At 49.0% G+C, this 20,157-nt stretch overlaps 1 protein-coding gene across 1 annotated transcript in view; it reads right to left on the bottom strand.

Moving 5' to 3' along the window:
• Positions 1 to 15,672, bottom strand: part of LOC141047166 (uncharacterized) — a 73,823-nt gene extending 58,151 nt beyond the window's left edge. The window contains exons 1-3 of the mRNA XM_073542122.1: positions 15,454 to 15,672; positions 15,132 to 15,243; positions 11,854 to 11,900 (exon numbers count right to left, since the gene is read on the bottom strand). Of these exons, the coding sequence (XP_073398223.1) occupies positions 11,854 to 11,900; positions 15,132 to 15,243; positions 15,454 to 15,672 (378 nt within the window). The remainder of the gene's footprint in view (positions 1 to 11,853; positions 11,901 to 15,131; positions 15,244 to 15,453) is intronic.
• Between the last annotated feature and the right edge of the window lie 4,485 nt (positions 15,673 to 20,157).

The raw sequence follows: 20,157 nt of genomic DNA, 5'->3' as shown, positions 1-20,157 counted from the left end.
GCGGAGCAATGCTGGAGACCAATGAAGGCAGCGGAAGGTGAGGATGCGACAGGGGGCAGCGAACTTACATTTAAAGCACCACTCCAGCCGGGCAATAAAAACAATGGTGGAGTGGTTCTTTAAAGGAGCCACATGTGAATGGCGCCGCAGTGCGCAGGATTGACCACAGATCTATTTACATGATGCTTTTCAGAGCTCCGGTTCTCAGGATTATGGGGGTTCCAGCAATTGGCAAGTTATCCCATATCCCGAGGAGAGGGGATTATTTGGGGTAACTCAACAAGACAGGAGAAGTGTATATATACAGAATAAGGCCCTGGTCACACGATCAGTATTTTACCTCAGTATTTGTAAGCCCCAGCCAGGAGTGGTGACGGGTTTCTATCAGACGTTTCCTCTGATTGTTCCTCTCCTGGTTTTGGCTACAAATACTGAGGTAAAAAACTCACCAAATACTGAATGTGTGAATGTGGCCGTAATACTGAGAATCACACCCAGTATACAGGACAGGAGAAGTGGTGCTGTGCAGGGTGTGTGTGGTGGCTCCACACTATTTACTACATGTGTGTACGGTACCAATACGTGGACTATGTTGTGGTGCGTCCTGTGGAGCTGTGATATAGTTATCTAGTGGGCGCTGCGCCTGGGTATATAATTTGTAGTGGGGAGTCCACATCATATACAGAGCTCCACACTATATACTGTGGTAATAAGCCTGGTATGGAGCGGTGCGTATATTATATAGTGTAGAGACGTGCCTGTGTATATAGTATAGCGTCCACACCATCAAATATAGCCTCAAATATTCATGAAAACATTATATATATACATACACAGTCTCTCTCTATATATATACTGTATATTAGCACACACTGATAGCAACACCACAGAAGAAACGCTAGCACGGGCTTCCAGTATCCGTTGTTTCAGATGCTGCACATCTCGTACCTTCACAGCATAGACAGTTGCCTTCAGATGACCCCAAAGATAAAAGTCTAAGGGGTTCAGGTCGGATCGGAAGTGAGGTCGGCACTAGGCACATCACACACGCCAGCTGCGCACGGTTCTTAGCTCAAAGCCGGCAGCGGCTGTATAATGAGGCCCAGGCTTTATAATGAAGGGACTGGAGGGAGAAAAGAGGGGAAAGGAGCAAGAAGAGCCGGACTGCCCATCACTAGAGCCCTGTACAGCTGTATAATGAGGCCCAGGCTTTATAATGAAGGTACTGGAGGGAGAAAAGAGGGAAAGAGCAAGAAGAGCCGGACTGCCCATCACTAGACCCCTGTACAGCTGTATAATGAGGCCCAGGCTTTATAGTGAAGAGACTGGAGGGAGAAAAGAGGGGAAAGGAGCAAGAAGAGCCGGACTGCCCATCACTAAACCCCTGTACAGCTGTATAATGAGGCCCAGGCTTTATAGTGAAGGGACAGGAGGGAGAAAAGAGGGAAAAGTAGCAAGAAGAGACGGACTGCCCATCACTAGACCCCTGTACAGCTGTATAATGAGACCCAGGCTTTATAGTGAAGGGACTGGAGGGAGAAAAGAGGGGAAAGAAGCAAGACGAGCCGGACTGCCCATCACTAGACCCCTGTACAGCTGTATAATGAGGCCCAGGCTTTATAGTGAAGAGACTGGAGGGAGAAAAGAGGGGAAAGGAGCAAGAAGAGCGGGACTGCCCATCACTAGACCCCTGTACAGCTGTATAATGAGGCCCAGGCTTTATAGTGAAGAGACTGGAGGGAGAAAAGAGGGGAAAGGAGCAAGAAGAGCGGGACTGCCCATCACTAGACCTCTGTACAGCTGTATAATGAGGCCCAGGCTTTATAGTGAAGGGACTGGAGGGAGAAAAGAGAGGAAAGGAGCAAGAAGAGCCGGACTGCCCATCACTAGACCCCTGTACAGCTGTATAATGAGGCCCAGGCTTTATTGTGAAGGGACTGGAAGGAGAAAAGAGGGTAAAGGAGCAAGAAGAGCCAGACTGCCCATCACTAGACCCCTGTACAGCTGTATAATGAGGCCCAGGCTTTATTGTGAAGGGACTGGAAGGAGAAAAGAGGGTAAAGGAGCAAGAAGAGCCAGACTGCCCATCACTAGACCCCTGTACAGCTGTATAATGAGGCCCAGGCTTTATAGTGAAGGGACTGGAGGGAGAAAAGAGGGGAAAGGAGCAAGAAGAGCTGGACTGCCCATCACTAGACCCCTGTACAGCTGTATAATGAGGCCCAGGCTTTATAGTGAAGGGACTGGAGGGAGAAAAGAGGGGAAAGGAGCAAGAAGAGCCGGACTGCCCATCACTAGACCCCTGTACAGCTGTATAATGAGGCCCAGGCTTTATAGTGAAGGGACTGGAGGGAGAAAAGAGGGAAAGGAGCAAGAAGAGCCAGACTGCCCATCACTAGACCCCTGTACAGCTGTATAATGAGGCCCAGGCTTTATAGTGAAGGGACAGGAGGGAGAAAAGAGGGGAAAGAGCAAGAAGAGCCGGACTGCCCATCACTAGACCCCTGTACAGCTGTATAATGAGGCCCAGGCTTTATAGTGAAGGGACTGGAGGGAGAAAAGAGGGGAAAGGAGCAAGAAGAGCCGGACTGCCCATCACTAGAGCCCTGTACAGCTGTATAATGAGGCCCAGGCTTTATAATGAAGGGACTGGAGGGAGAAAAGAGGGAAAGGAGCAAGAAGAGCCGGACTGCCCATCACTAGACCCCTGTACAGCTGTATAATGAGGCCCAGGCTTTATAGTGAAGGGACTGGAGGGAGAAAAGAGGGAAAGGAGCAAGAAGAGCCGGACTGCCCATCACTAGAGCCCTGTACAGCTGTTTAATGAGGCCCAGGCTTTATAATGAAGGGACTGGAGGGAGAAAAGAGGGGAAAGGAGCAAGAAGAGCCGGACTGCCCATCACTAGAGCCCTGTACATCTGTATAATGAGGCCCAGGCTTTATAGTGAAGGGACTGGAGGGAGAGAAGGGAGGAAAGTAGCAAGAAGAGCCGGACTGCCCATCACTAGAGCCCTGTACAGCTGTATAATGAGGCCCAGGCTTTATAGTGAAGGGACTGGAGAGAGAAAAGAGGGAAAGGAGCAAGAAGAGCTGGACTGCCCATCACTAGACCCCTGTACAGCTGTATAATGAGGCCCAGGCTGATGAGCACTATATACAGGGACCGATGAGCGCTATACACAGTGACGGATGAGCTCTATATACAGTGACTGATGAGCACTATATACAGGGACCGATGAGCACTATATACTGTGACTGATGGGCACTATATACAGTGACTGATGAGCACTATATACTGTGACTGATGAGCACTATATACAGTGACTGATGAGCACTATATACAGTGACTGATGAGCACTATATACTGTGACTGATGAGCACTATATACAGTGACTGATGAGCTCTATATACAGTACAGTGACTGATGTGCACTATATACAGTGACTGATGAGCTCTATATACAGTACAGTGTCTGATGAGCACTATATATAGTGACTGATGAGCTCTATATATAGTACAGTGTCTGATGAGCACTATATACAGGGACTGATGAGCACTATATACAGTGACTGATGAGCACTATATATAGTGACTGATGAGCGCTATATACAGTGACTGATGAGCACTATATACAGTGACTGATGAGCACTAATACAGTGACTGGTGAGCTCTATATACAGTACAGTGACTGATGAACACTATATACAGTGACTGATGAGCGCTATATACAGTGACTGATGAGCACTATATACAGTGACTGATGAGCTCTATATACAGTGACTGGTGAGCTCTATATACAGTGACTGATGAGCACTATATACAGTGTCTGATGAGCTCTATAAACAGTGACTGATGAGCGCTATATACAGTGACTGATGAGCGCTATATACAGTGACTGATGAGCGCTATATACTGTGACTGAAGAGCACTATATACAATGACTGATGAGCTCTATATACAGTGACTGATGAGCGCTATATACAGTGACTGATGGGCTCTATATACTGTGACTGATGAGCACTATATACAGTGACTGAGGAGCACTATATACTGTGACTGATGAGTACTATATACAGTGAGTGATGAGCTCTATATACAGTGACTGATGAGCACTATATACAGTGACTGATGAGCACTAAATACAGTGATTGATGAGCACTATATACAGTGACTGATGAGCACTATATACAGTGAGTGATGAGCTCTATATACAGTGAGTGATGAGCACTATATACAGTGAGGGATGGGCACTATATACAGTGACTGATGAGCGCTATATACAGTGACTGATGAGCGCTATATACAGTGACTGATGAGCACTATATACAGTGACTGATGAGCACTATATACAGTGACTGATGAGCACTATATACAGTGAATGATGAGCACTATATACAGTGAGTGATGAGCACTATATACTGTGAGTGATGAGTGCTATATACAGTGACTGATTAGCGCTATATACAGTGTCTGATGAGCACTATATACAGTGACTGATGAGCACTATATACAGTGACTGATGAGAACTATATACAGTGACTGATGAGCGCTATATATAGTGACTGATGAGCACTATATACAGTGAGTGATGAGCTCTATATACAGTGACTGATGGGCTCTATATACTGTGACTGATGAGCACTATATACAGTGACTTATGAGCTCTATGTGCAGTACAGTGTCTGATGAGCACTATATACAGGGACTGATGAGCACTATATACAGTGACTTATGAGCACTATATACAGTGACTGATGAGCACTATATACTGTGACTGATGAGCACTATATACAGTGACTGATGAGCACTATATACTGTGACTGATGAGCACTATATACAGGGACTGATGGGCACTATATACAGTGACTGATGAACACTATATACAGTGACTGATGAGCACTATATACAGTGAGTGATGAGCTCTATATACAGTGACTGATGGGCTCTATATACTGTGACTGATGAGCACTATATACAGTGACTTATGAGCTCTATGTGCAGTACAGTGTCTGATGAGCACTATATACAGGGACTGATGAGCACTATATACAGTGACTTATGAGCACTATATACAGTGACTGATGAGCACTATATACTGTGACTGATGAGCACTATATACAGTGACTGATGAGCACTATATACTGTGACTGATGAGCACTATATACAGGGACTGATGGGCACTATATACAGTGACTGATGAACACTATATACAGTGACTGATGAGCACTATATATAGTGACTGATGTGCTCTATATACAGTGACTGATGAGCACTATATACAGTGACTGATGGGCACTATATACAGTGACTGATGAGCACTATATACAGTGACCGATGAGCACTATATACAGGGACCGATGAGCACTATATACAGGGACCGATGAGCGCTATATACAGTGACCGATGAGCTCTATATACAGTGACCGATGAGCACTATATACAGTGACTGATGAGCACTATATACAGTGACTGATGAGCACTATATACTGTGACTGATGAGCACTATATACAGTGACTGATGAGCACTATATACTGTGACTGATGAGCACTATATACAGTGACTGATGAGCACTATATACAGTGACTGATGAGCACTATATACTGTGACTGATGAGCACTATATACAGTGACTGATGAGCACTATATACTGTGACTGATGAGCACTATATACAGTGACTGATGAGCACTATATACTGTGACTGATGAGCACTATATACAGTGACTGTTGAGCACTATATACAGTGACTGATGAGCGCTATATACAGTGACTGATGAGCACTATATACAGTGACTGATGAGCACTATATACAGTGACTGATGAGCGCTATATACAGTGACTGATGAGCGCTATATACAGTGACTGATGAGCGCTATATACAGTGACTGATGAGCGCTATATACAGTGACTGATGAGCGCTATATACAGTGACTGATGAGCACTATATACAGTGACTGATGAGCACTATATACTGTGACTGATGAGCACTATATACAGTGACTGATGAGCACTATATACAGTGACTGATGAGCACTATATACAGTGACTGATGAGCACTATATACTGTGACTGATGAGCACTATATACAGTGACTGATGAGCACTATATACTGTGACTGATGAGCACTATATACAGTGACTGATGAGCACTATATACAGTGACTGATGAGCACTATATACTGTGACTGATGAGCACTATATACAGTGACTGTTGAGCACTATATACAGTGACTGATGAGCACTATATACAGTGACTGATGAGCACTATATACAGTGACTGATGAGCACTATATACTGTGACTGATGAGCACTATATACAGTGACTGATGAGCGCTATATACAGTGACTGATGAGCGCTATATACAGTGACTGATGAGCGCTATATACAGTGACTGATGAGCACTATATACAGTGACTGATGAGCACTATATACTGTGACTGATGAGCACTATATACTGTGACTGATGAGCACTATATACAGTGACTGATGAGCACTATATACAGTGACTGATGAGCGCTATATACTGTGACTGATGAGCACTATATACAGTGACTGATGAGCACTATATACAGTGACTGATGAGCACTATATACAGTGACTGATGAGCACTATATACAGTGACTGATGAGCACTATATACAGTGACTGATGAGCACTATATACTGTGACTGATGAGCACTATATACAGTGACTGATGAGCGCTATATACAGTGACTGATGAGCGCTATATACAGTGACTGATGAGCACTATATACAGTGACTGATGAGCACTATATACAGTGACTGATGAGCACTATATACAGTGACTGATGAGCACTATATACTGTGACTGATGAGCACTATATACAGTGTCTGATGAGCACTATATACAGTGACTGATGAGCACTATATACAGTGACTGATGAGCACTATATACAGTGTCTGATGAGCAGGGCCCGACTGGGACAAAAAAAGCAGCCCTGCCACACTAATTCCACCAGCCCACATAGTATAACACGTCCTACCCCCGATCAGTGGGTTTTTATTCACTTACTCTAGCGATTTGGTTTTTTTTTCAGCGCTGCAGTGGCGCTCCAAGTGTAAACCCCCTAACCCCAGTGATATTCTCACCCTGCAGCGTCTTTCCAGCACCGCTCCGGTCCCACGGTGCCATTTTGTAAGCACAGCTTCTGACAGCTGGAGGTCAGGAGTTACATCACAAGCTCTCAGTACAAGGTTATTGGAGCCAGGACAAGGTTCTCCTAGACATGTACTGAAAGGTGATCTCCGCTCCATGAACACTAGTGCTGTGAGTAGGTCACTATTCACCGGAGATGAAGCGGAGCAATGCTGGAGACCAATGAAGACAGCGGAAGGTGAGGATGCGACAGGGGGCAGCGAACTTACATTTAAAGCACCACTCCAGCCGGGCAATAAAAACAATGGTGGAGTGGTTCTTTAAAGGAGCCACATGTGAATGGCGCCGCAGTGCGCAGGATTGACCACAGATCTATTTACATGATGCTTTTCAGAGCTCCGGTTCTCAGGATTATGGGGGTTCCAGCAATTGGAAAGTTATCCCATATCCCGAGGAGAGGGGATTATTTGGGGTAACTCAACAAGACAGGAGAAGTGTATATATACAGAATAAGGCCCTGGTCACACGATCAGTATTTTACCTCAGTATTTGTAAGCCCCAGCCAGGAGTGGTGACGGGTTTCTATCAGACGTTTCCTCTGATTGTTCCTCTCCTGGTTTTGGCTACAAATACTGAGGTAAAAAACTCACCAAATACTGAATGTGTGAATGTGGCCGTAATACTGAGAATCACACCCAGTATACAGGACAGGAGAAGTGGTGCTGTGCAGGGTGTGTGTGGTGGCTCCACACTATTTACTACATGTGTGTACGGTACCAATACGTGGACTATGTTGTGGTGCGTCCTGTGGAGCTGTGATATAGTTATCTAGTGGGCGCTGCGCCTGGGTATATAATTTGTAGTGGGGAGTCCACATCATATACAGAGCTCCACACTATATACTGTGGTAATAAGCCTGGTATGGAGCGGTGCGTATATTATATAGTGTAGAGACGTGCCTGTGTATATAGTATAGCGTCCACACCATCAAATATAGCCTCAAATATTCATGAAAACATTATATATATACATACACAGTCTCTCTCTATATATATACTGTATATTAGCACACACTGATAGCAACACCACAGAAGAAACGCTAGCACGGGCTTCCAGTATCCGTTGTTTCAGATGCTGCACATCTCGTACCTTCACAGCATAGACAGTTGCCTTCAGATGACCCCAAAGATAAAAGTCTAAGGGGTTCAGGTCGGATCGGAAGTGAGGTCGGCACTAGGCACATCACACACGCCAGCTGCGCACGGTTCTTAGCTCAAAGCCGGCAGCGGCTGTATAATGAGGCCCAGGCTTTATAATGAAGGGACTGGAGGGAGAAAAGAGGGGAAAGGAGCAAGAAGAGCCGGACTGCCCATCACTAGAGCCCTGTACAGCTGTATAATGAGGCCCAGGCTTTATAATGAAGGTACTGGAGGGAGAAAAGAGGGAAAGAGCAAGAAGAGCCGGACTGCCCATCACTAGACCCCTGTACAGCTGTATAATGAGGCCCAGGCTTTATAGTGAAGAGACTGGAGGGAGAAAAGAGGGGAAAGGAGCAAGAAGAGCCGGACTGCCCATCACTAAACCCCTGTACAGCTGTATAATGAGGCCCAGGCTTTATAGTGAAGGGACAGGAGGGAGAAAAGAGGGAAAAGTAGCAAGAAGAGACGGACTGCCCATCACTAGACCCCTGTACAGCTGTATAATGAGACCCAGGCTTTATAGTGAAGGGACTGGAGGGAGAAAAGAGGGGAAAGAAGCAAGACGAGCCGGACTGCCCATCACTAGACCCCTGTACAGCTGTATAATGAGGCCCAGGCTTTATAGTGAAGAGACTGGAGGGAGAAAAGAGGGGAAAGGAGCAAGAAGAGCGGGACTGCCCATCACTAGACCCCTGTACAGCTGTATAATGAGGCCCAGGCTTTATAGTGAAGAGACTGGAGGGAGAAAAGAGGGGAAAGGAGCAAGAAGAGCGGGACTGCCCATCACTAGACCTCTGTACAGCTGTATAATGAGGCCCAGGCTTTATAGTGAAGGGACTGGAGGGAGAAAAGAGAGGAAAGGAGCAAGAAGAGCCGGACTGCCCATCACTAGACCCCTGTACAGCTGTATAATGAGGCCCAGGCTTTATTGTGAAGGGACTGGAAGGAGAAAAGAGGGTAAAGGAGCAAGAAGAGCCAGACTGCCCATCACTAGACCCCTGTACAGCTGTATAATGAGGCCCAGGCTTTATTGTGAAGGGACTGGAAGGAGAAAAGAGGGTAAAGGAGCAAGAAGAGCCAGACTGCCCATCACTAGACCCCTGTACAGCTGTATAATGAGGCCCAGGCTTTATAGTGAAGGGACTGGAGGGAGAAAAGAGGGGAAAGGAGCAAGAAGAGCTGGACTGCCCATCACTAGACCCCTGTACAGCTGTATAATGAGGCCCAGGCTTTATAGTGAAGGGACTGGAGGGAGAAAAGAGGGGAAAGGAGCAAGAAGAGCCGGACTGCCCATCACTAGACCCCTGTACAGCTGTATAATGAGGCCCAGGCTTTATAGTGAAGGGACTGGAGGGAGAAAAGAGGGAAAGGAGCAAGAAGAGCCAGACTGCCCATCACTAGACCCCTGTACAGCTGTATAATGAGGCCCAGGCTTTATAGTGAAGGGACAGGAGGGAGAAAAGAGGGGAAAGAGCAAGAAGAGCCGGACTGCCCATCACTAGACCCCTGTACAGCTGTATAATGAGGCCCAGGCTTTATAGTGAAGGGACTGGAGGGAGAAAAGAGGGGAAAGGAGCAAGAAGAGCCGGACTGCCCATCACTAGAGCCCTGTACAGCTGTATAATGAGGCCCAGGCTTTATAATGAAGGGACTGGAGGGAGAAAAGAGGGAAAGGAGCAAGAAGAGCCGGACTGCCCATCACTAGACCCCTGTACAGCTGTATAATGAGGCCCAGGCTTTATAGTGAAGGGACTGGAGGGAGAAAAGAGGGAAAGGAGCAAGAAGAGCCGGACTGCCCATCACTAGAGCCCTGTACAGCTGTTTAATGAGGCCCAGGCTTTATAATGAAGGGACTGGAGGGAGAAAAGAGGGGAAAGGAGCAAGAAGAGCCGGACTGCCCATCACTAGAGCCCTGTACATCTGTATAATGAGGCCCAGGCTTTATAGTGAAGGGACTGGAGGGAGAGAAGGGAGGAAAGTAGCAAGAAGAGCCGGACTGCCCATCACTAGAGCCCTGTACAGCTGTATAATGAGGCCCAGGCTTTATAGTGAAGGGACTGGAGAGAGAAAAGAGGGAAAGGAGCAAGAAGAGCTGGACTGCCCATCACTAGACCCCTGTACAGCTGTATAATGAGGCCCAGGCTTTATAGTGAAGAGACTGGAGGATGAAAAGAGGGGAAAGGAGCAAGAAGAGCCGGACTGCCCATCACTAGACCCCTGTACAGCTGTATAATGAGGCCCAGGCTTTATAGTGAAGAGACTGGAGGATGAAAAGAGGGGAAAGGAGCAAGAAGAGCCGGACTGCCCATCACTAGACCCCTGTACAGCTGTATAATGAGGCCCAGGCTTTATAGTGAAGGGACTGGAGGGAGATAAGAGGGGAAAGGAGCAAGAAGAGCCGGACTGCCCATCACTAGACCCCTGTACAGCTGTATAATGAGGCCCAGGCTTTATAGTGAAGAGACTGGAGGGAGAAAAGAGGGGAAAGGAGCAAGAGGAGCCGGACTGCCCATCACTAGACCCCTGTACAGCTGTATAATGAGGCCCAGGCTTTAGAGTGAAGGGACTGGAGGGAGAAAAGAGGGGAAAGGAGCAAGAAGAGCTGGACTGCGCATCACTAGACCCCTGTACAGCTGTATAATGAGGCCCAGGCTTTATAGTGAAGGGACTGGAGTGAGAAAAGAGGGGAAAGGAGCAAGAAGAGTCGGACTGCCCATCACTAGACCCCTGTACAGCTGTATAATGAGGCCCAGGCTTTATAGTGAAGGGACTGGAGGGAGAAAAGAGGGGAAAGGAGCAAGAAGAGCCAGACTGCCCATCACTAGACCCCTGTACAGCTGTATAATGAGGCCCAGGCTTTATAGTGAAGGGACTGGAGGGAGAAAAGAGGGGAAAGGAGCAAGAAGAGCCGGACTGCCCATCACTAGACCCCTGTACAGCTGTATAATGAGGCCCAGGCTTTATAGTGAAGAGACTGGAGGGAGAAAAGAGGGAAAAGCAGCAAGAAGAGCTGGACTGCGCATCACTAGACCCCTGTGCAGCTGTATAATGAGGCACAGGTTTTATAGTGAAGGGACTGGAGGGAGAAAAGGGGGGAAAGGAGCAAGAAGAGCCGGACTGCCCATCACTAGACCCCTGTACAGCTGTATAATGAGGCCCAGGCTTTATAGTGAAGAGACTGGAGGGAGAAAAGGGGGGAAAGGAGCAAGAAGAGCCGGACTGCCCATCACTAGACCCCTGTACAGCTGTATAATGAGGCCCAGGCTTTATAGTGAAGGGACTGGAGGGAGAAAAGGGGGAAAAGGAGCAAGAAGAGCCGGACTGCCCATCACTAGACCCCTGTACAGCTGTATAATGAGGCCCAGGCTTTATAGTGAAGAGACTGGAGGGAGAAAAGAGGGGAAAGGAGCAAGAAGAGCCGGACTGCCCATCACTAGACCCCTGTACAGCTGTATAATGAGGCCCTGGCTTTATAGTGAAGAGACTGGAGGGAGAAAAGAGGGGAAAGGAGCAAGAAGAGCCGGACTGCCCATCACTAACCTGCAGAGCCGCACCCCATATATATGGCTGCTCTGTGCGCACAGGACCTGTGATGAGGTCACAGAAGAGGAGGAGTCAGGGGTCACATGATATCCGGAATGCAGACACTACATGGAGACTTCTCCTCAGTCAGTGATATTTAGTGATGGGCAGTCCGGCTCTTGCTCCTTTCCCCACATTTCTCCCTCCAGTCCCTTCACTGTAAAGCCTGGGCCTCATTATACAGCTGTACAGGGGTCTAGTGATGGGCAGTCTGGCTCTTCTTGCTCCTTTCCCCTCTTTTCTACCTCCAGTACCTTCACTATAAAGCCTGGGCCTCATTATACAGCTGTACAGAGGTCTAGTGATGGGCAGTCCGGCTCTTCTTGCTCCTTTCCCCTCTTTTCTCCCTCCAGTCTCTTCACTATAAAGCCTGGGCCTCATTATACAGCTGTACAGAGGTCTAGTGATGGGCAGTCCGGCTCTTCTTGCTCCTTGCCCCTCTTTACTCCTTCCAGTCCCTTCACTATAAAGCCTGGTCCTCATTATACAGCTGTACAGGGGTCTAGTGATGGGCAGTCCGGCTCTTCTTGCTCCTTACCCCTCTTTACTTCCTCCAGCCTCTTCACTATAAAGCCTGGGCCTCATTATACAGCTGTACAGGGGTCTAGTGATGGGCAGTCCGGCTCTTCTTGCTCCTTACCCCTCTTTACTCCCTCCAGTCCCTTCACTATAAAGCCTGGGCCTCATTATACAGCTGTACAGGGGTCTAGTGATGGGCAGTCCGGCTCTTCTTTCTCCTTTCCCCTCTTTTCTCCCTCCAGTCCCTTCACTATAAAGCCTGGGCCTCATTATACAGCTGTACAGGGGTCTAGTGATGGGCAGTCTGGCTCTTCTTGCTCCTTTCCCCTCTTTTCTCCCTCCAGTCCCTTCACTATAAAGCCTGGGCCTCATTATACAGCTGTACAGGGGTCTAGTGAAGGCTTTTAGCCCTTTCCTCAGACTGTAGCTCCTGGGATCAGGCCCTCCCTCCTGTCCATATTGCTGATTTGTGTTCTCCTCTAATACCTGAGATTTGTCCATGTGTTCTACATTAGTCAGTGTGGTGACATCTGCCGGCACTGATTATTCTCAGGCTATGTGCACACGTTGCGGATTTGCTGCGGATCCACAAGTGATTAACAGTACAATGTTATTCTATGGGGAAAAAACCGCTGTGCACATGCAGCGGAAAAGTCCAAGCGGAAACGCAGCAGTTTATTTTCCGCAGCATGTCAATTCTTTGTGTGGATTCCGCAGCGTTTCTACACCCATTCCATTATAGGAATCCGCAGTTGTAAAAACGCAGGTGAAATCCACAATAAATCCGCATAAAAACCTCACGGATTTAGACCTGCGGATTCTGCCAAGAGATGCAGATTCCACACAGAAAATTCCACACAGCAATCCGCAACATGTGCACATACCCTTATAAGTAAATCCTTGGAGACATGTTCCAGGTTCTTACAGAGTAAGGCCGGGGTCACACTGGCGAGGAATACGGCCGAGTGAGAGGCGCTAAAAGCACGCATTACACACGGACCAATGATTCTCTATGGGGTCACTCGCACCAGCCGTATATTTCTCGGGCGTATCCTACGCTCCGTGACACTCGCAGCATGCTGCGATTGTCAGCGTACTACGCCCGTAGTACGCCAATGTAAGTCTATGGGTGCGCAAAAAATACGGATTACACACGGACCACACATGTGACTTGCAAGATATACGCACCCGGTGTCTTTTAGAAAAGCCGGCAATTCAGTGCGCTATACAGTAAACTCACACTGACAGGTTTAATAAAGAAAGAAATAATAGATATAGACACATAGAATACATATATATGTATATATGAATATATATATGCATTCTATGTGTCTATATCTATTCTTTGGTTTCTGTTAGAAACCCTGTCATAGGAGTCCATTATATGTCCATTTTGCAAGCCTGCGAGAAAATCTCGCCATACGGATGCCATACGGATTACATACGGATGCTTACATGCGCAAAATACGCGACCACACCTTGATTACGGATGACATACGGAGCACTGTTTAGGGGCCATTCATCCGTATTACGCATGTAAAATACTGACCGTATTTTGCATTGGTTAGTGTGACCCCGGCCTAACTGATATCTGCACCATACATGGCACCCCTTACCTACCAATTCTGGTATGCATGGTCCCCTCATCCCCAATCCTGGTATGCGTGGTCCCCTCACCTCCCAATCCTGGTATGCATGGCCCCCTTGCCCTCGCCCCAATCCTGGTATGCATGGTCCCCTCACCCCCCAAATCATGGTATGCATGGTCCTCTCACCCCCCCAATCCTGGTATGTATGGTCACCTCACCCCCCAATCATGGTATGCAAGGTCCCCCCTCATCCCTATCTTAGGATGTATGGTCCCCTCATCCCCAATCCTGGTATGCATGTGACTCGCCCCCAGAGGCCGTGGGGTACTCAGAGCCGGGCCCGTTGATTTCAATGGGAGATGTCACAGTGGCAGTGACCCGGTCCGTGGCCTCAGGCGGTCATTGTAAAAGGGGCAGGGTGATGGGGATAAAGTTATTGAGATGATTTGTGATGCCACCTATGGTTCCTGGTCAGTTTGACCAGAGCTGCCGGGCTGCTTCTCTGGGACAGATGTTATGAGGGAGCAAGATGTAATAGCTCCCCACAGGTAGAGCTGTAGTCCCAGGGCAGTAGAGTGTTGATGAAGACGGTGCAGTGTGAGGCACAGAGATGTAGCAGTGCTGAGTGGGTTGCCCTCCTAAGGTGCAACTATTTACAGTAAAAGTTTTTGGATCACTCCAAGTTCATGATCTCTTAGTTCAATAAAATTGGTGCCAACTGGGCGAACTGGGGAAACACAGAAAATGAGGGCACAACGGTGCCCATACCCTCCTGGGTAACAGTTCAGTTATTTGTGAGCATGTTCTTAGTGGTGGTCCCCTCCTGGGGTGGTGGAAGCAGATTTCTTCTGTTTCCAGGAAACACTTCCAGGATGTCCGCTACCTGGTGGCATCACATTTGGTCCATAATCTTCCTGTTGGGCTTTGCTGATTGCTGCCTGCAGTGGTACTTCTGCAGCTTGTTGGCAGGATGCAGCGAGTGTCACTGCTGCAATGGACATGGATGCTGCGGTGATAGCTACTAGAGATGCTGCTGCTGTTATTGAAGCCACTGCGGTGTCTATTGGGACAGGCTGGGACCCGATGGGACCGGAAAGGCTTCCCAGGACTTAGGGGTGACGGCAGTACCTTTTTCCTCATGGCCGCTCAGGTCCTCCGCAGGCGTCGGTAGCAGGTCGGGTGGAGCATCCTCTGGTGTCTGGGAGGTCAGGTCGGCAGTAGCAGCAGACACCGGTGAGGCCTGTGCAGTGATGGCATCAGCTGGTGTCCGTGAGAAAGCCGGCACCGCAGCGGCGGCAGCAGATGATGATGACACGGCCTCTGCAGTGATGTCAGTAGCAGGAGCTGATGGCAACGACTCCCTGCTGATAGACCGCGCCGCTGGAAGCCGCCATTAAGTGACAACATCAGGTACCAGTGGTGGGGGTACCAGGGCAGTAGCGGCAGGTACCGGTAGTATGGGTAATTCGCAAGCAGACCCCTCCTGGGCGTGCTGTCTCCGCTGCTCCAGCAGGGCCTGCCGCAGCTGTAGACTGGTGTCCAGCTGGGCAATTTCTTCCTCCAGCTGTTCCAGGTCCATGTCTTCCAGCGGGCCAGAGACGGTGACTATTGCGCCAGGGAAGAGTTGCTTTTCTCCACCGGGCTCTCCTGGCCTCCATCCTCCTTCCATCATGGGGTCCTGGCGTTCTAGCTTCTCCTTCAGCCTTCTTCCGAGTTCTTCGCGCCTCACAGCTTTGCTCCTCCTTCCTGGGGCGGCGCCTCCTTCCTCTTCCTCCATACCAAGCCAGTATACAAACCCCTCTGGGGGTGGGCCATGTTGCTGTTGCATAGAAGTTCAGGCAGGGGTGGCCCAGGACAATTTGTGCTCTTTTCTTAGGGCCACCCATGTTGTAACGCCCATCTTCACCGTGCTGGTGGCCATTTTGAGAGTCTATTTTACAGTCTATCATTTTCATTCTTTTGCACATTTTCAGCAATTTTAAGTCCAATAAATCTTTGGCACACAGAACCCGGTGGCACCGGGCCTCGTCATCCTGTTCGTGATGCCAAAATTGACTCACCCCCAGAGGCCGTGGGGTACTCGGAGCCAGGCCCGTTGATTTCAATGGGAGATGTCACAGTGGCAGTGACCCGGTCCGTGGCCTCAGGCAGTCAATGTAAAAGGGGTAGAGTGATGGGGATAAAGTTATTGAGATGATTCGTGACGCCACCTGTGGTTCCTGGTCAGTTTGACCAGCGCTGCCGGGCTGCTTCTCTGCGATAGATGTTATGAGGCAGCAAGATGTAATAGCTCCCCACAGGTAGATCTGTAGTCCCAGGGCAGTAGAGTGTTGATGAAGAGGGTGCAGTGTGAGGCACAGAGATGTAGCAGTGCTGAGTGGGTTGGCGCAAGAAGAAGGCAATGAGACAGCTAGGTGCAGTTCCAGTTCTTTTACTCATGTTCTCAGCACAAACCGATGCCCGCTTCAATGCCGCGGCCTCCAGATCAGGGGCTCAGCCAACTCCAAGGCAGATGGAATTAACCTTTCCAGCTCTCCCTTTCGTGTGCCTGTTCTGAACGTCTCCTCTCTAGTGCTTATGGGTCGCCCTCGCTTCACCTAGGACTGTGGGGTACTAGGTACCGGGCCGGTGTCAGGGGGAAGATGCGTCACAGCAGCGGCGACCCGGTCCGTGGCCCTGGGCGCCCAATGTCAATGGCTGAGATGTTTGTAATATAGTTTATATGGAAAGTTCGTGACGCCACCCGTGGTGTTTGGCAAGTAAGATGGTAAGCCAACGCTGCTTGCAGATCCACTGGGACTAATGGCGTGATGCAGCAAAGATGGTATAGCTCCCCACAGGTAGAGCTGTAGTGCCTGGGCAGTGTTTGTGCGATGGATGAGTAGGGGCACCGAATGGTGTAGATGTTGATACCCAAATGTAGCGGTGCTGATGCAGGAATGAATGGAGGACACCAGAGCTTGCAGTTTCAAAGCTTTACTCACAGTTCGTAGTGCACACAGGTGCCTGCTTCCGTATCATGTCCTCTGGGGCAGAGGCCCAGCCAACCTCCAGGCAAGATAGGACTCTCCCTGCCAGCACCCCGCCAACATGTGCCTTCCTGAACGACTCCTCTATTGCGCCTTTTAACGTGAAGAGCTCCAGTACCGTGGTTCTCTGAAGTTCCTCCTGTCAGATGTTCCTAACAACTCCACTTGTGTGACAGACAGCTGTAGCCTGCTTCGGGGACTTCTTTCTCCTGAATCCCGGCTCTCTATCAGTTTGCTGTTGTGTCCCAAGTCTTGGTTGGGAGTAGTGCATTTACAGCCAACTACTCCACCGGTGTCTGCTGCAGAACCATAAGTGTCCATACAACCTCGGTGACCGGGCCCCGGCCTTGCGCTGAGAACCTATAGGCAGGGTTCCTATCCAACCCACTCCTCCTCTCTGTTCTCTCTCCTCTTCGTGCCGTACTTGTCTTTCTCTCTCTTATGGAAATGCAGGTTACAGTTCTACGTCCTTCCTTCTCCTTCCTTTCCCGTGCCAGCTGGCTCAGGTCACTGAGGCAGCTGCAGCACTCCTTCCTCCATCCCTTCTTCCAGGGACCTCTGGGACTCGCCCCAGACTGACCTTCTGTCAGACTCACCCCTAAGGGACTGACCTGTAAATCTATCTTCCCCTTCTTTTTATACTAACTCCACCCACCTCCCAGCACATCTCGTGTTATGAAGCAGGGTTCCACGAAAGGTGCTCTGCTACACCCCGAGCCTAAAGCTGCACTGTGGCCCTGCTGAACTATCCTGTGTGTGGGATGCAGGTGTTGGAGTGTGGCAAGGAGTTCCCACCTTACCTGGATGGTGGGGCACTACACCTTAGGAGAAGGTGCAGTACCTCTGTGGCGACTGAGCCTCAGGGGCACCACATACCCCCCCGTTAAACACAGCACGTCCGCAGGCTGCAAGGGAAACAAAGCATACAGCAAAGAAACATACAAAAATTTTATAATGCATAATAAACTTCTCTTATTCTAAACTTCCTAATATAGGAGGTACTCTTCTTGAACGTTACCAACAATCCTATGTAAAATTCTAAGTTAAGCAGTGCTATTATTTCTTAATTCTAAGTGTAATTCTTACTTTCAAAGTGCAATTCTCTGTAACACATTTCTTTATTACTTTCTCTTATTCTGTCAATTTACTCTCATTTTTCTCTCATTCTACTAGACACAAGACACTGACCTCAAATACCTGGTCTGTCACCTGTCTCTATCAATTCTTTATTCGCATCGCTCACTGCTATATCAGACATTCCTAATTCTCACTATAAAAGCTATTTCTTAATTATCAACATTCTCATAAAACACATTATCAAATACTTTTTCGATAAAACATTGCAAAGATTCTTGTAAGTGCTGGACACCGCTCCCAGACGGGATTTCTTGCAGTGTCCTTTGAGGTAGACATCATTCTTCAAAAAGTGTCCATGCAAAAACATCATCTTCGCAAAGTGTCTATATATGTAAAACCAAGAAAGGGCACCTAAAGAGGTGCAAACTATTTGCAATAAAGTTTCGGATCACTCAGCGTTCATGATCTCCTTAGTTCCATTTCAAAAATAACGCTGTCAATCAAAACTAGGCAACATAATGAAAAATAGAAAAAGGCACAACTGGTGCAACAAACCCTCCTGGGTAACGAGATTTGAAAAGGAAAAATCTTCTAATGGTGGTCCCCTCCTGGGGTTCTGGAAACCGAACCGAGACTGCTACCAGACGTAACGTCTTCATCTTGATTTTGAGTACTGGTGATAGGGCCTTGAAGTTGTGGCAGAGGGAACCCATGATGTATCTCAATGCCCATCAACTGTGCTTCAGCAATCGGTGATTCTACGCTTCTAGTGCTAGGTCTAGCTCCTAGGGCCTCTGCAGCTTGTCGGCTCTGAAATGGCAACTGCCTGGAGACTTGGCAGTGAAGGAATCCCAAAATCACCATCCCAAAACGATCCAGATTCCCCTCTGACCTGTAGATGTCGGATCGGACGCGCTGGTTCCAACCGTACCCCCAGCAGCAGGGTCCTCCTCCTCCCCATCAACCCATTAGGAAGGCCGGGATATATACCTGGGAGTTCCCAGCGGTGTGGTCTCTGCTCCGGTGCAGGTGTGGTGGTAGCAGGCGCTACCCGGTGAGACACCGGGGATGGCGGTGGAGCCAACGGCGGTTGCGGTTCCGCGGGGGTCGCTGGCGGGACCTGCGCAGCCGCGCCAGGTCCGGACGGGGGCTCCTCTTCCTCCGCTTCAGCTCCCTGGGCTGCATACAATTCCTCCGGTATCAGCGGTAAAGAGGGGACAGTATACGCTGTCGATGGCATGGCAGCGGCTCCAAGCTCCGCAAGGTCCGCCCAGAAAAGGTCCGGTGCCACAGCGGCAGATACCGGTGGAGGGGGTACCGCGGGTGTAGGCCCTTCTGGGGCGCGCTGCCGTCTCAGTCTCCTGAAGGCCTCCTGCCTCAGCTGCAGACGGGTAGTCAGTTCAATAATTTCTTCGGCTAATTGCCGGCAGTCCATTCCAGAGTCAGGGTTGGAGCCGTCAGCCATGGCGCCGGGGATATGCACTTCCCCGCGCTCTGCAGGCCTCCTTCCCTTGCTCTCCAAGATGGCGTTCTGGCGTTCTTCCTGCCTCGGCCCCTTTCCCGCCACTGGCTTCTTCTGCCCCTCCTTCCGGGGGCGGCGTCATCTTCCAGCGCCTCCATACCAAGCCAGTATACGAACTCCTCGGGGGGTGGGCCATGTATCTGTCACATAGTAATTCAGGCAGGGGGGGCCCAACACTCTTCGCGGTCTTTTCCTAGGACCTCCTATCTCTCCATGCCCTTCTTCTCCGTGCCAGCGGCCATTTCTAATGTCCATTTTACAGTCTATCAAATCAGGTCTTCCGCACATTTTCAAAAAGTCGAAGTCCAATAAATTTCAGGCACACAGAACCCGATGGCTTCGGGTCTCATCATCCTGTTCGTGACGCCAAAATTGGGTCGCCCTCGCTTCACCCAGTGCTGTGGGGTACTCGGTACCGGGCCGGTGTCAGGGGGAAGATGTGTCACAGCAGCGGCAACCCGGTCCGTGGCCCTGGGTGCCCAATGTCAATGGCTGAGATGTTTGTAATACAGTTTATATGGAAAGT

The sequence above is a fragment of the Dendrobates tinctorius genome, unplaced genomic scaffold (assembly GCF_039654945.1).
Source record: "Dendrobates tinctorius isolate UK_male_01 unplaced genomic scaffold, ASM3965494v1 ptg000126l, whole genome shotgun sequence".
Taxonomy (NCBI): Eukaryota; Metazoa; Chordata; class Amphibia; order Anura; family Dendrobatidae; genus Dendrobates; species Dendrobates tinctorius.
Note: the sequence above shows the minus strand (reverse complement) of the source record. Positions and strands in the feature narration are given on the sequence as shown.